The 16,130-nt window shown below is 34.1% G+C and overlaps 2 protein-coding genes across 2 annotated transcripts; one reads left to right on the forward strand and one right to left on the reverse strand.

Annotated features, from left to right (window-relative positions):
* The first annotated feature begins 2,009 nt into the window (after nucleotides 1–2,009).
* Nucleotides 2,010–4,832, forward strand: LOC107618961 (Ribosomal protein L34). Its single transcript, XM_016321157.3, has 3 exons — nucleotides 2,010–2,337; nucleotides 3,569–3,665; nucleotides 4,374–4,832. Exons 1-3 carry the CDS (start codon nucleotides 2,088–2,090, stop codon nucleotides 4,444–4,446), a joined length of 420 nt encoding a protein of 139 aa, XP_016176643.1. The 5' UTR covers nucleotides 2,010–2,087; the 3' UTR covers nucleotides 4,447–4,832.
* Nucleotides 4,833–5,397: 565 nt separating this feature from the next.
* LOC107614911 (protein IQ-DOMAIN 6-like) lies at nucleotides 5,398–8,603 on the reverse strand. The gene is made up of 5 exons (XM_021111566.2): nucleotides 8,367–8,603; nucleotides 8,032–8,286; nucleotides 7,151–7,378; nucleotides 6,723–6,836; nucleotides 5,398–6,525 (listed from the first exon to the last, which is right to left on the reverse strand). The coding sequence occupies exons 1-5, from the start codon at nucleotides 8,430–8,432 to the stop codon at nucleotides 5,842–5,844; spliced, it is 1,347 nt and encodes a 448-aa protein (XP_020967225.2). The 5' UTR covers nucleotides 8,433–8,603; the 3' UTR covers nucleotides 5,398–5,841.
* Between the last annotated feature and the right edge of the window lie 7,527 nt (nucleotides 8,604–16,130).

Raw genomic sequence — 16,130 nt, forward strand, 5'->3', positions numbered from 1 at the left:
ATATGATCATACTACTATACTAGCCAATAAAACGAAAATTTAAAAACAAAACAAAACATAACACTACAATTAAATCCATCATCCACCTGTCCATCCCATATTGCTGAAGAAACATGATTATCTTGATCATAAAGTACATGACTATCAATCGGCCCAGGATCTTCATTGACCTCCATTTAGAAAAGCAATAGAACCTGTCCATGATACAATAATAGCTATGGAATTAACTTGCTAGCATTAACCTTGACTTGAAGAATACCAAAGATATATGCACAAGGATCTATATCCATGCAACATTCATGAATCACAATGATAGTGCACTGCTACCTTATATTCCAAAACAACTTTCCTTTTAGTTTGACAAGCAATTTGTGATTGTAAATTTTGCCTAAGCCTCAGAGCATTAATCTATTTTATCTACTCAATTTGAATATTGACTATCACTCGGTAAAACGCATCCAGAATAATTCTCCTGAGACATGGCATGATCAATTCTTAACCTCCAAAACATTACTATCTCATGCCATAGAACATGTCCACTCCTTACTCCAAGAGCTTGCAAGTAGTTACAATGCTAAAACTCAGCCAACTCTATATTCACGATTCCCTCACAAGTAACAATGACCTCTTTCATAACCTTTTGTTTTTCCCCTTAACAAAAAGAAGCATGAAAATCCCCACATGTTGCTGGTAATGAACATGTTAAGCAAGCATAATCCCTCACACAGTTCTCTAAACTATACAGTAAATAGTTCTCATTGCCCATCAACAAAATCACTGCAAGTTTCAAATTCCATCGCATGCATTCCCTTTTAAAAACATTGAATCAGACATACCCAGAAAGCCACAACAGTAAATTATGGAGCTAAATTGTTAGCAGGCAATCTAGTTTCTATCAATAATCCAAACACCCTACAACAAAAAAGCCAATACTTTATCCAATACGAGAGAGAGAGAGAGAGATAGAGAGAGAGAGAGAGAGAACCTGAGGCGAGGGAAAGTGTAGGTGTTTGTAGTGAAAGTAAGTGTGAGAAAGAGTGAAAGACGGAGAGAAAGGAAGGAGAAAAGTAGAAGCGAAAGTTGAAAGCTGTGATATTCGTTGGAAATGGCAACTTGAAAGAAGAAAGTGGTGGGTGGTGCCAATACCAATAATACTCTTCGATTGAAGAATGAAGATGGTTGTTTATTCTTCCCAGCTGAACTATCATGGTTACTTTCGAAAATGGAGAAATAAAAATACAATAATAAATAAAAAATAATATTTAATATTTCTCAGGTAAAGGATTTCAATAAAATACATGAAATTTTAAATTAAATTTTTTTTTATATAAGATGATAAACATGAGTTTTTATAATTAAATTTTGTTGTCCTCAATTTTTCCAAAACAAGCTATAATCTTTTTCTTTTACTAAATATAACATCAATATTTCTTTAATCACACTATTCTGTTTTAAGCTTAACTAGAGAATAAATTATTTAACAATAAATTTTAGCTAATTTTTAAAGAATAAAATTTTATCTTTTACATTCACAATTTTCTTTTTTTGTTTTTCTTTGTTAAAATCACACACTATTAGTGACTTTAAAAAAACCAAAATAAAAAACTATCACATTAAAACGTTAGATACTTAATACATCATTAAAAATCTTCAAACTATCGAAATAAACATTTGAAATTAATATATATTAGAATATAAATATACATTAAAAATAAATTAAAATTATATTAATATGTATTTATATATAAATATAAATATATAAAAACTGATTTAGTAAGTCATTTTTGGTATGTATGAGTGAGAATGAAAGCATGGGAAAGAAAAATAAGGAAGTGAAAATTGGCTAAAATCGATTAAAAAAATTGTCTGCTCTAAAAACTTTTTCTTTGCAAAAGAAACCACAAAAACTGTAGAAGTCCAATCTTCCGCTTTGGACCATTCCGGTCCAAGACCACAGCCCGATTGGGCCCAATTGTTTTATCATCCAAAAAAAAAAAAGAGTTTCTTTGTTCTTCATCGTCTCCTTCGATGCAACACACACTAGGGTTTAGTTATCGCTGGTTCTCTGAAACTCCACGCACTAAAATATGGCGTCGAAAACCCTTCTCAGAAGCGGAGCTTCTCTCCTAAATCAGATGTCGAAATCGCTTCTCAATCAAACTCCACTACCGTATCTCAATTACCCTCAAATCTCGCCGCAGCTATTCCCTTCCCTCACTAGGATCCCGAGCTCTCCACAATTTCCCCAAAACGACGCCGAATCGCTCAAGAAGCTTTACACCGAAGGCTTCGTTTACCCCTGCGGCCTTCCTTCTCTCCGCTTCTTCTTACCTAATGGTACACTTCACTCTCTATTAACTGTTTCGGTTCGTTTATTTTATCGAAGGATGAAATCGGTTCTGCAACACATTTTGTTCATTTACAGTCTTTTTCATCGTTTAATTTGTTCATTTTGTACACATTTTGTTCTAATCGGTTCTGCTTGATTAGAATTAGAAGACTAGAAATATTTGACTCTGGTTTTTCCTGCTGTGGCTTGTGGTTGGTCGAAATGTCACTTGAAGATGAAAAGATATGATAAGAAGAGGATCACTTCAATTCTGGGTTTTATTTGTGCTTTTTAAGATAAAGTATATGAGAAAGGATCTTCAATGCTGAAGTTTTGGGGATTTTATCTTTGTTATGCAACAAATAAGCCTTGTCCCACATGGTGGGCTCTCGATTACATTGATCAAATGATGCCAACCGTACTACCATATATCATACCAATGTTTAAACCATTCATTTTTTAGATCTCTGTTAATAGTTTCTTTTGATGTTTTGTTCGGTCTCCCTCCTCCATGTATGTACCTCTAGCTATAAGACTATCATCCATCTGATCCAATTTCATAACTAGAGCCTTTACATGTCTTATCTGAAGATATTGTGGAAAATACGCTGCTGATAGTTTGGCTTTTTTGAATTTATGTTGACGGTATGTGCATCAAAGGAGTATCCATTTTGATAGAACAGAGAAAGGAAATCTATATGCACCTGGAGCTGGATTGTGTATCACTGGTTACTCAAATACAAATTTTATTTATTTATCCAAGATAAGAGGCATGCAGCTGTGCCATCTCTTCGACAACAATAGTTTTTGTGTAGCAAGCAGATGGGGTAATGCCTCCTTGGATGACAGTTACTTTGGCTTCAGTTGCATTTTGGGAAGAAAAGATTGACGCTTTTTCTCATTATCTTCATGTCAACGTAGTGTTTGTTATGAGGAAGCACTCGTGGAACTAAAGTCATTGAATTATTGTTAATTTGTTGGTTTAGGTTGCAAGCCTTGAGATAAGTGGGATTAAAGGAGTTCTTATCAAGGAAAAAGGGAATAATGTCACGTTGGTGATCAAATTAGCCTTTATCACGCACTCCAATTGTCATGTCATGCTTTGCATATCTATTCAGAAGTATATTTCCCACACTAGGTTGACATTAACACTTGTTTTCTGAAAATTTTAAAGCAGTTGGTTACACTTATTCCATCTTAAAAGATTTCTTTCTAATTAGTGTTTATTCTGTTCTGTAGGAGATGCTTCTTCAGACGATCCAATGATTTTATTCCCCAAAAGGACGTTTCAACCTAGCATCATTAGACGAAAGAGGAATCATGGTTTTTTTGCTCGGTAAATACTTTTGTGTATGTCTCCTTTAGAGATGGGAAAATATGACTATTTATCCTTTCTTCTTTCACATGAATGTCCATACTCTACGCTAAGGCTAATGATGCATACACAAAGAATTTGGATGAAGTAGATTGCCACTGAATTTTGATACATCATTCAATTTCATTCGATGACCTTTTGCTTATATCTGTTAGAATTCTTCAGTTGTATACAAATTGTTTTATGGAATATGACACCACATTGAGTAATATTTTTCCTTGTGTTGCTTGTGACTCTAGACTGTGATTGCTCTGTTTTTGGGCAAGCATAGGTAGATATTGGGGCCTTGGGGGGCATTTAATATCATCCCAATTGTTTTTCATAACTAAGAAAACAAAAGGCTAAATAAGTGTAACATTTTAGATTATGACCACATAAGGTGGCATACCTGGTTTATGTTACTATTCCCAACTGCCAAGTACTACCTCTTTTTATTGTGTTTGTCATTGGTATTTAGACCCTTCCGATAATCCATTCCATATGTGACTATATGTGTGGCTCAAACTTGAGACCATTAGTAAGTGGGCAAGCCTGTCTTCACCAATCTAGTGTTGGTCCAATGCTACTTTCTAAAATTTTCTTTATTAGAATTGTTACTGAAAATTCACTCGAGTAACCTCAACAGATCTGTGCCGTGTTGATGAAATAATTTTTCTTCTACATGATCAGGAAGGCAACCAAGGGTGGCAGAAGAGTAATTGCAAGAAGAATAGCTAAGGGTAGGTTTAGGATTACAGCTTAACGTCGTTGACTTGGAGCAAGACATCAAATTTAGAACTTAGTGCAGTTCATGGTATGATCCAGCAAAAGATGCTGAACTTTGTTATCTTCAGATCTCTTTTGAACAGGGATGGGGAACTGGGGATGTTTGTTGGTGCAGTATGCAAATGAGCAAAATATTGAGGCATCTAATATGTATGGATATTTTTATATTGTGGTTGTGATTCTCGAAAATAGATGCAATAATTTGCAAGCCTAGAATGGACAATTTCGATAGTGATTTCATTTTTCGGGTCTCCCTTTTCTTATTGAACTAGACTTGTATCAGATGAATGGACGATCATGGTGATGTATTGATGTGTGAACATTTTTCATTTCCAAATGAGTAGTTTGAAAGTTAAAATTGTACACGCTTTCTGATAAAATAGCCATTTTTCATCTGATAGTTTTTGGAAGAAGAATGGCTCAGCCATAGGAAAATAACAATAGTTATGAAACTTGCTTGTAGATGCTAATATCATGTTCTAGTAAACCCAAACAATTTAGCGAAGGGAAAAGACTCTGTTCTAAGTTCCAACTCTCCTTCAATAATCTATTTATAAGCTAAATGATCAAAGCTTGCTTGATATGGTGATATATATATATATATTCACTTAATTCGGTTACCGAACTGGCTGGGTGATAACAACGATGATATATGCTGAGCAGCTGAGGATGTTCTAAAGGCATTTTCTCTTTTTTTGGTGTCAAAAAAAAAAAAAAAAGATAAACAGAACAGAGATCTCTGGCAAGGAAGTGAAACAGGTGGGAAAGGCTTGGAAGTTGAAACACATCATGAAAAATGATACGGATGTTGAGTCTTTTGTGTCGCTGTGAGCATGTATTGGTATCACACTGCACCGAGTCCAGTGCATTCACATCATTGGCAAAATATTTCTTAGAAATAGAACTATAGAAGTAAGAAAGTGAACACTAGCAATGAAAACAGGGCTCCATTTCATTCAACATACACACAGTCATCCTTGCATCCAAACACAATTACACAAGCTCAAGTAAATCTTTTTTTTTTGGGGGGGGGGGGGGTGGGGGGCTATTTTTCAGTTTTTTTTTTTTCAAAAGAAAAAAGGGCAAACATAAGTTTTTTCCTAAAAAAGAAAACTTGAAACAAAATGCTAATTTTCACATGTGAACTTGTGCACACATTTAAAGGTGACAATGAACAACAAGCTGTTGGACTCATCAAAAGAACACACACTTCTAACAGACTTATGTCATGCTTGGTTTAGCTTTCAAAACTCCAGAATCGTTATTCAAGCAAACATTATCATCAAAGACAATCTTTTGCCTGAATCATGGTTCAAAGCATTCTGAATGCTAAACCAAACATCCTTTTATCACTAGCCACTGGAATGTCAATTTACTTATCATCCGAATTTAATCGTTTCTGATAACTTGCTCTTGAAGGTGTTGCGTATAGATCCCTCCACGAATTGACTGAAGGATAGGATCCACAACTGCTTCTATTGTCTCCATTTAGAAATTCTGATCTTGAGCCATGAGAATGACAGTCATCCATTAAGAGTCTCTTCGAATTCTGAGAGGAACACCTACAAGATTTCAGTTTAGCTTTGGTTGATTCTGTCAGATTCATGTAGGTTGGTTTATTAACACTTCTATCCTCTGCTGCTTCCTCCACAACATTGTTGATCGATGGCAGTGATCCAGATGTACATGAGGTTGAGGCAGGGCTATCATCATACATGCATTCGGAGCTAACACCCGAAGAAGATGGAGTTGATTGAGTAGTTGTGAGAGACTTGGAAGAAATTCTTGTTATTGCACCGCTGCTTCTTGCTTTGGATAAGCCTCTTTGTTGAAGTGAATTGAAGGGAGCAACAAGATCATCACATTTTCCAGACACTGGAGTCATGTCAAGCGAGCCGAAATTGTTCTCCTCCATTAGCCTGCTCTCCCATGGCTTTGTCGCCATCCAGCGCTCTAACATGCTCAATCGCGAGCTCTTATTGTCTAGGCTGCCTTGCTTGAGAGGTGTGACTGGCTTGGAAGCTCTCGAGCGTGGACTAGCACACACTGTTGATTGCTGAAAGCAAACAATTTTAATCAAATTAAGTAATGAACTGTATTTCGTTCACCATTTAATCGAATTAAGTAATAGAAATCTAGAACAATGGAAATTATAATGGATAGTTAGTAGTATGATTTGAAACTTTCTTGAATTCTGAAAGTAATTTGAATCTCATCACATGTATATTTGAATTCTTAGCTAGAATCCATTACCTTGGTATACATTGAGTATGCCATTGCTCTCTCCCTCTTAATTGCTCCTTCTTGCCTCATTTGAAGTTTTGCTTTAACTTCCTCTGCTGTTCCTGGAATGTCGCACCAGCCGTCCTGATAGCACAAGAAGGAACATTTTCATACATTTGAACATCTCAATAACAACTTGAATTGGAATCAAACATACAAGAACAAAAGTGATCCGCGAAAGATGTTAGTTTTTGAAAGAAATTTACATCAATTAGAACAAATATATGTCTAAGAGAACTAAAATTTATATCAATTTCAAGAAAGAGAGACTACAATGACATTTAAGATCAGTGCAGGACTAACTTGAGTGTTATGTATATATCTTTGGATGACATGAGTATTTTTCTTCATTAGAGAATCTTTTTTGGGGGGAGGAATTCAAAAAGCTTTTACACTACCTCAGCCTCCTTAATAGGATCAGCTTGGTTGCGGTACTGATCTAATAGTGTCTGCACGGCTTTCCCTTCTGGAGAGTTCCTCACATTCCTAGCGCGCACGCGAGCTTGAACTCGAACAAGAGCCTGCATGCACCTTAGAGTAACAGCAGCTTGCTTCCTCACTAGCCTTCCACGAAATATAGCCTGCAGCCTCACCACTGCCCTCAACGCCCTCAAAGCTCGTCTTGCCTGCAACATTCATCACATAATTAAGGTCAAAAACTCAAAATAAACAAGTAAGAGAAATACAAATACAATCACATGGAACACAAGTTTAACATACTGATCAAACTCTCTGAACACAAGGATCAAGCTTGCAACTATGAACTACCTCTCTCTGGTCAAATCGAAACCCACCAACATTGTGCTCAAGCATTCCTTAGGAACTAGAAAAAATTGTGGCTTGATGTCTTACCATGGACTAAGTTTCAATAGGTCAAAGTCTTACCATGGTTGAACTCATTCAAAATTAGGATCTAGTTAGTAATTCTTCTGCAAAAGATCATGCTATGATCTTAGGAATCCTGATCCTTACCTGACCCGGAATTTTAGTAATTTAACATCAACTAACTATTGCATGTTAAAGATACTAGAATTAGAAGTTGAGAGTTCAAACTTTCAATGCATTGATGGATTGGAAGATTTTGCCTTTTTTACCCAATAGTGCCCTAGGCTACAGTCTAAATAGATGTGAGGCCAAATCAATGATTTTCATATTAAACAAATCAAGATTAAACACACATAATAACTACCCTCGAAGAACAAGGAGCATCAGGATCACGATCATACAAAAAGTTTGAAATTGATCAAAAACATCGAAGTGTGTGGACACGGTGACTTACCAAGAAGCCTCGAAAAATGGCTTGAATGCGTATAGCAGCCCATTCCTGCTTGATCACCATGAAATTTTTGTGGGGCGCTCTCACCACTGTTGCCACCGCGGCATTAAAAGCTACTTCATCATCCACCAAAGAAGAAAAGGCCTTGTGAGAACCGTCACCCTTCTTCGTCGAGGATCCAAAACCAAACCCTTCTGAAGAACTTCTCCATAGCTTCCATTTCTTCTTGCTCTTATCACCACCACCACCACCCCTCTCCTGTAAAAAAATGATAAATAAGAATCACAAAAGCATAACTAAACACACACAAAGAAGAAGATTGTGATGAAGTTGCAAACTTGATCGCTGGTGGAGGGCTTTCTGTGAGATATGAGTGATTTAAACCATTTTCCTGAGCCACCCATTTGAGGAAAAACACTTGAGAGCAAAGGACAAAGATCAGATTTTTATTGATGGGGTTGTGAAAAATGTGAAGAATGCAAAATGTTGTTGAGTTTTGGTTGGTTTAATTAAGACTTAAGAGTGAAGAGGAGATGAGAAGAAGGAAAGAGAAGTTTTTTTGAAATTTGAAATGTGTGCGAAAAAGTGTCCAAAAGAAACAAAAACAGAACATAACGGATACGAGGACTTTTCTTTTTGTTTTCTGGTTTTCTCTGTCTTACACTCTTACGTGTACCGCTATGAGTTGACCTTTTCATGAATGCGACCTCTGAATGGTGAAAACGGTGCCGTATAACGCGAATATCTCGTACAAATACTCTCAGTTCAATGGGCTTCAAATTCCAAACTCAAAATCGAAAAACTCATCTCATAATTATCAAACACAAATGTTAAACAAATGTTAAACGGTCCATTTACCAGTTGTACGCTAATGGAGAATTATTAAATAATTTAATATATTTAAATAAATTATTATTTAATTTTTTTTATTATTAATTTTACATAAACATTTGCATATAAATATTTATTTTATTAAGTAATCGATAATTTCTTTCATTCATCTTATATTTGAGTTAAAATTAATTTATTTTATTTTATTTTTAACTCTAGTATTTTTAACAATAAACTCAATTAAGGTATTGAGCCATGTGTATAATAAGTTTTAAATTTGGCCCAATACAAAAAAAAAAAAAAATTTAACCATTATTTTAAAAAATTAACCATTCTAATCCTAATTTACCAATAGAAACATTCTCTCTAGTCTCCATCAACGTCTGCTACTCCATCCTCATCAATCATTCCACTTCTTCGGCATTAGAAACTCTTTCACCGGCCATCAAATAATCATATATATACCTAGTGAATTGAATTCTAGCATATAAATTCGTCCGTTGATGTTTATCCCTTGAAAACGCAAGCAAAATCCAAAAAAGCCAAATTGGCCGCGCAAGACAGGACATGTTTAAAGTGGGCTACGTTTACATGTACAAAAACGGGAACATCATGGACTTAACTAATTGTTTGCACAATTATTGTTGTGCACCTCGGCATAAACTATGGGCGACGGCGACTAGTGTCTGTGGCGACGCGGTACCCGTAAAAGAGGAAGAGATTGGACGAGAAGACAGTAACATCAAATGAGAGAGAAGGAGGCCGCTTTTGGAAGTTACGTAATTGTTATAAATTTTTATTTATTTTAAATTTTAAATTAGTAATTATTAAAAATTAATAATTTATTTATCTTAATTTTAATTTTATCTTATTATACATATTGTACACTAAATTTATTGACTCCTACTTTTTCAAAAAATTAATAGCTAACATTAACTAACATTTTTTAAAAGCGTTTTTTATTCTTATAATCCAATTAGGGAGTTAATAAAGAAAAACAAACAAACAAACAACAAGTCACCAAAAAAAAAAAACAAACAAACAACAAACATCAGCTAATAAATAGGCAAATCTAATGTAGTTTGCACTTTTTAAAATGTTTCAACAATCTACTCCGATCCTTGCAAGTCCCAAAATTTATTTCCTAAAAATAAAAACTAAAAATAGAAGTGTAAATAAATTTGTGAGTATAATTAAAAGGTTTTAGTTCTTGATTTAGATTTAATTATTAATCTCTATATTCATTTATCATTCTAAATTTTAATGTATGATGTTTTAATTTTTTTCAACAAAAAATTACTAAATTTTGATTGAAGTTAATAACAACTCTTTTATAGGTAAGAATCGTAATTTTATAAGTATATTAGGTAGGGTTTATTTTCGGAGACAAGACACAGAGATATAGACAACACATATTTAAAAAGAAGTAAAACCGTGTATGTTAGAAGTATGAGTGGGTTTTATTTACAGGAATAGAAGCCCAAATTTTCTACACTTTTTAATCATCCAATAATATTTAAACCAAAAATTTTATAAAGTAAAATGTTAATTATTATTAATTTTATAATTTTTATGAAATATATATTTTATTATCTTAGTTTACCAACTACTCACTTTATTATTTAATTAACTTTTTTACTTTAAAAGATTGTGTCTATAATACAACGTTTACATTTTTATCTGAATTCGCTGGTGCATTTGCATTTGCATGTGAAATTTGTATCCCAATATTGGCTCCCCTTGATCTAACCAACCCAAGTAGTAGAGAGTTGCCACCAGCAATTCTTCCACTTGGACAGCAGCATACCTTCAAGAACGTTCAAGACACATGAATCAGGGAAAACATATACCACTTTAACAATGAAACATAGCTACTGATTCCAAATATGTAAGCTTATGAATCACACAAAATATGGAATTAAGGCCTAGGGAGTATATTTACGTCCAGTAGAGTATTATGGGTCAATACCGTTAACTATGGTTTTCAATTGTTTGATATCATATTTCAAGAATTTTAAATTTAGAGGATATCAAAACTCTTCACATGAACGTGAATTTATTGTATATCTTTCATAAAGAGGTTTTGTTTTGAAGACGGTGACAATTCATCAGATTGAAAGGAGACTTGGATAGGTGGCTCTGGTAGAAATAGAGGTTGGAGAATTAGAGACTCCAGAAAACTTAGTGTAGAATTTTTCTTATGTACTTATTTTACTTTTTGCACTTTTTTTTAGTTTATACTAAATTCAGTTTTACTTTGATGTAATTTTCAATTTCTTGCAGAGCAAAAAAATAAATAACAGAAACATAAATGACTGAATTGTAAATAAAAAATGGATTGATAGCAGAAATTAAAAAAAGTTATAAAAAATGGGGAAGATAAGTCACTGCGGTCTTCCCTTATTACCTCAACATTCAACCTTGGCATTTTCTTAGCCAACAATCTACACCCATTCATTGTCACTTTGCAATCTGACATCCACAGCGACCTCATCGACTCGTACTTTTCCAACCCCGAAAGAAGTGCAGCATTCCCAAATGGGCAGTCCCTTATCTCAAGTTTTCTCAGCTTAGGACACCCTTCTAGTACACATTGCATACCCCAATCACTACTTTTAACAAAGTGTAAATTTTAAATTTTTAAATAAAATTTTTTAATTAAACGTTCATTGGTCATCAGGAATATAGAAATTTGTCGATTTAAAAATAATTTTATTATTTTTGTTATAAATAATGATAAAAATAAATAAAATTAAATACAATCTAAAAATTAATAACCTTATAAATTTCGTAAATTTAAAAAAAAATATTTAAAAAGAGAGACAAAAATGAGAGTAACTTAACTGTTTAAGTTACTTAATTAATCAAAATTAACCTGCCTTGGGATTGCTAAGAATCATGCTTGCATCACTCTTCATATACAACTTATTCTTTACCTAATCTGTTTAGGTTTTTTTTATACGCCTTTTGTTTGTATTCTGAAATATCCTCTTATTTCTTTCCATTCAAATGTTCTAGAGAATCGCATAGAAGCACCTCAACTGCTGCTTTTGATTTTCTTTACTCCTCGGTTTCTCTGTCCAACTTAAAAAGAGCTCTTTCATCGAACCCGAATAAGACCATTTTCGGCCAAAAGCTGATGTCTAAGCACACCACACCTGCCAAGCAAAAGAACATCCTAGAAACAAGTGATAGTGTTTGGAAGCAGAGACATGAACACTGAACACATTGTCTCCGAGACAGTTTTTTATACTTTTGTATCCACTCTTTTACGAAGAACAATAATGGACACTGAATTTGGAAGAGTGGACACGGACTTTTTCTCTATCTCTTTCTTTTTCAGATACTCTCTCCTTTTTGTAGATTTTTTATTGGGGTGAAAAATTCTTTCCTTCTTATCGTTTTTATTTCAATACAATTTTAACCTTGTATTATATTATTTGATTTGTAATAAAAATAATTAGTCTTAAAATTTTTGAAAGATAAATATTATCAAAAGTAAAATTGATCTTTTAAAATACTAAAAAATAATTTATAAGTTGTAATTGATTTTATATAATTTAAAGAAAAATCAATTTTTTGAAAAGAAAAATCAGTTTTTAGATAAAAAAAAATTGGTTTTCTAAATAAAAATAGATTTTTATGTGCAAAAATTAATTTTTTTCATGTAAAAATGGATTCTTTTTTAAAACTAATTTTTTATTTAAAATTAATTTGGCTTATTAACCTAAACAAAATTTTTTATTAATAAAATTCAGATTTATTTTTTTGTTAATTTTAACCATATGTATTCCTACATATTAATAATAAATTTAAAAATAAAATAATTATATTTATAAATTTTATTTTAATATAAATACTATTATATATTTTTTTATTAAAATTTTTGGCCTCTTCAAATATTTTTTTCAAGTTCCGTCTGTACTCCTACGTACTCTCATTCTTTATTAAATTAGTTTGTACTTGATGTAGAAAATTTGGAATCACATTGCTATTTTAGTCATTACATATATAATATTTTAGTCTTGTTCATGTGTATCAAAACATAATACTGGACATTACATTAGTGTCTTGTACATCGTATCTAAACACAATACACAAAGGATAATTTTTAGTGTCTCCGTCCTATTGTCTCTGTCTTAGTGTCATATTCTGTCCTGTCTCTAAAAATAAACGCAGCCTTAGAGACTAAAATTCTATGTTATTGTATTTATGGTAGACTATTAATTCTTATTAAATTTTGAATGCCCAAATAAAATAGAATAATATTGATTTTATTTTTATTAAGCTCCAACTAACAAATAATATTGACTTATTTCTTTCCTTTTTTTCTGTAATTGAAAAATTAAAACAATTAAGCAGAAAAGAAAAACAAAGTCCTAAGGAACTAAGAAGGTGTAGAGTGATGCCTTTGAATATTCATTTCAAACTCTTTCAAGGCACTGGAAACTCTACATACTACGAATGTGATCTTAACGCCGTCTTTGCTATGCTGTCCGCTACTGTGTTTGCATCTCGCAGGATCAAACAAAAATCAACGCACTACATCCAAGTCATAATATTTCTGACTTTAAACACCAAAAGATTTACACATCTAGCATTATCATGAGAATTGTTAACAAGAATGAAAATCTTCAGACAATCCATTTCGCAAATTACGTCTCTTTGCCACAAGTTTTAGACTAAAAGAAATCCTCTCCGAATAACAAATAACTCTCCTTAAAAAACATTACAGTTCTTTATTGTTTCTAAACAGTTTCGTTGTCAATTTTTGTTTCAGTCTCTGTTAACACAGACAAAACCAATATGATTCTTAGTCTTTTATTATTTGAATCAATATTAATATTACTTTATATAAGTCAAAATATAAAATAGATAATCAGACTTGCGAAATCCAATCAGGCACTGGGCATTGAGGTTGATTCCAGACCTGGTGCACAGATAGAAGGAGAAGTCGACCTAACGTGTATAGTTGGAAGAAGAAATCGAGAGAGAGAGGAGAAAGAAGAGATGGAGAGAAAAAGGGAACATAGATATGAGTGAAATGTGAATAGCAAGAATCATAGTTTAAAAAAAATAATGTTAACAAAAAAGAGATGAGTTAGTTAAGTCAAAACTAGTTAAATGTTTTTTTCCTCTCTCTTTGTCGTTCTGTTAGAGCACAAAGAGAGTAGCGAACAATATCGTTTCCTTAGCAAATCGTGAATAGATTCACCATACGTGCTGAGACAGCGGTACAATCTTAAAATATGGAAGCTGCAACGTCAGAACCAATAAAGGAACATGTGCAAACAACTGAAGTAGAAGAAGAAATAGAGGAATACATTGAATATGAAGAAAAAGACGTAAAGAAAGGAGTACAAAAATGCAAGCACAATGTGGTAGGTAAGTTGATAACTACAAAAATCATTAATCCTATATGGGTCCATACAGCCATGAACAACATCTGGAGGAAGCCTGTGGGTTTTAATATGATAGAGATCAGACCCAAACTATATCAGTTCTTTTTTGAAAGAGAGGCTGACATGAGGAGAGTACTCAAAGGCAATCCTTGGACATTCCAAAATGCATGGTTGCTGGTCAAGAAATGGGAAAAAAGCATAAACCCCATGGACATGGATTTCTCAACTGCTGAAATACAGATTCAGATATGAAACATGCCCGAGCATTGCAAAACAAAACTCTGAGAAGGAAGATAGTGAACATAAGGGGAAGAGTAAAGGAATGCAACCTCTATTCAGCAGGCCCAGGGAAAGGTAGCTTCATCAAAGAAAACATTCAGATGAACTTGGCTGAACCAGTGAGAAAAGGAATCCATATGGGATCTAAGGAGGACGAGCAAACTTGGGTGGATTTTAGGTTTGAAAGGCTTCCAACCTTTTGTTACTATTGTGGCTTAATAGGACATGATGAGGTAAGTTGTGAAAAGCATGAAGCTGAAGAGGACGGTGGTAGAGCGAAGTCAAATGAGCTAGGGACATGGCTAAGGGCAGACAACAGGAACAAAAATGGAGCAGCTAGGACCACAAAAGCAAATGGAAGAAAGAGGACTAGTAGCTGGAGCAAAAGGAATAAAACAAGCTAGGAAAGGAGATGTCATAGAGAAAATGGCTGAACTAACAGTGAAAGAACCCAATACCAGCACTGAGAAGAAAGTAGAGCAAAACCAAGGAGGGAAAGAGCATGGAAAAGCCCTAGAAGAGACTGAACAGAACCAAAAGACAGAAGAGGAAGGGAAGATAAAGGATCCAAAGGAAAAATATATAGACAGTTCCAAGAAGGTAGACAATACAGAAATAACCAAAGATAGCAACAACAAATAGGAGAAGCAACCAGGAAAAATTAAAAGCCAAGGAAACAACAGCAAGAAATGAAAAAGGATGGCAAGGGAAAACTCAAATAGAACATCCACAGGGGAGAGAAAGGCAAAAGAACTAGGAAAGAGGAAGATGGATGAGGTCAGGAACGTAGGGATTAAAGAAGAGGAGATGTCTACTAAAAAACAACAACGAGACACACTACAAAACATGGCAGAGGTTGTTTTGCAACCCTGCCCCCATCAATGAGGCTTATAAGTTGGAACCGTCATGGGCTTGGGAACCCATGGACAGTTAGAGCTTTGAATAAGCTCTTGAAACAACAAGCTCCCAACCTTGTGTTCCTAATAGAAACAAGGAGAAAAGTAACGGAAATAGGAAGGATAAAGAACAAAGGAGGCTTACAGAATGTGGTGGGAGTGGACTGCGAAGGGGAAGCGAGACATAGAGCAGGAGGACTAGCAGTTTTATGGGACGATAGCATAGACATGAGTGTTAACTATATGTCTTTAAACCACATAGACATGGTGATTCAGGCAAAGACCGGAAGCCAGCCGTGGAGGGTTACCAGTTTTTACGACTGTCCAGATTCAACAAATAAGCAAAAATTCCAGGAGCTACTGAACACCCTAGGCCAAGCGCAAAGTATGCCATGGATGGTGTTTGGGGACTTTAACCAAGTTCTAGAACAAAAGGAGAAAAAAGGAGGGCTGTCCGTGACTTTCACCCAAACAAGAGGTTTCCAAGAAGCATTATAACTAAACCAGCTCCTTGATTTGGGGTTTGTAGGGCATTACTTCACCTGGACAAATAACCAACCAGGTGGCTTCAATATCCAAGAGAGGCTAGATCGGGCTGTAGCAACTATAGATTGGCAAGAGATCTTTTTGGAGGCATTGGTACAACATTTATAAAGGTATAGGTCTTATCATTGTCCTATATTAGTTGATGTTG

The sequence above is a fragment of the Arachis ipaensis genome, chromosome B9 (genome assembly GCF_059453495.1).
Source record: "Arachis ipaensis isolate K30076 ecotype BB chromosome B9, ASM5945349v1, whole genome shotgun sequence".
Taxonomy (NCBI): Eukaryota; Viridiplantae; Streptophyta; class Magnoliopsida; order Fabales; family Fabaceae; genus Arachis; species Arachis ipaensis.

Coding starts and splice junctions, on each gene's coding strand:
- LOC107618961 (XM_016321157.3), top strand. CDS start 2,088: ATGGCGTCGAAAACCCTTCTCAGAAGCGGAGCTTCTCTCCTAAATCAG. Junction 2,338..3,568: donor CCGCTTCTTCTTACCTAATG/GTACACTTCACT, acceptor TCTGTTCTGTAG/GAGATGCTTCTTCAGACGAT. Junction 3,666..4,373: donor AATCATGGTTTTTTTGCTCG/GTAAATACTTTT, acceptor CTACATGATCAG/GAAGGCAACCAAGGGTGGCA.
- LOC107614911 (XM_021111566.2), bottom strand. CDS start 8,432: ATGGGTGGCTCAGGAAAATGGTTTAAATCACTCATATCTCACAGAAAG. Junction 6,837..7,150: donor ATCCTATTAAGGAGGCTGAG/GTAGTGTAAAAG, acceptor TTGTGCTATCAG/GACGGCTGGTGCGACATTCC. Junction 6,526..6,722: donor CATACTCAATGTATACCAAG/GTAATGGATTCT, acceptor GTTTGCTTTCAG/CAATCAACAGTGTGTGCTAG.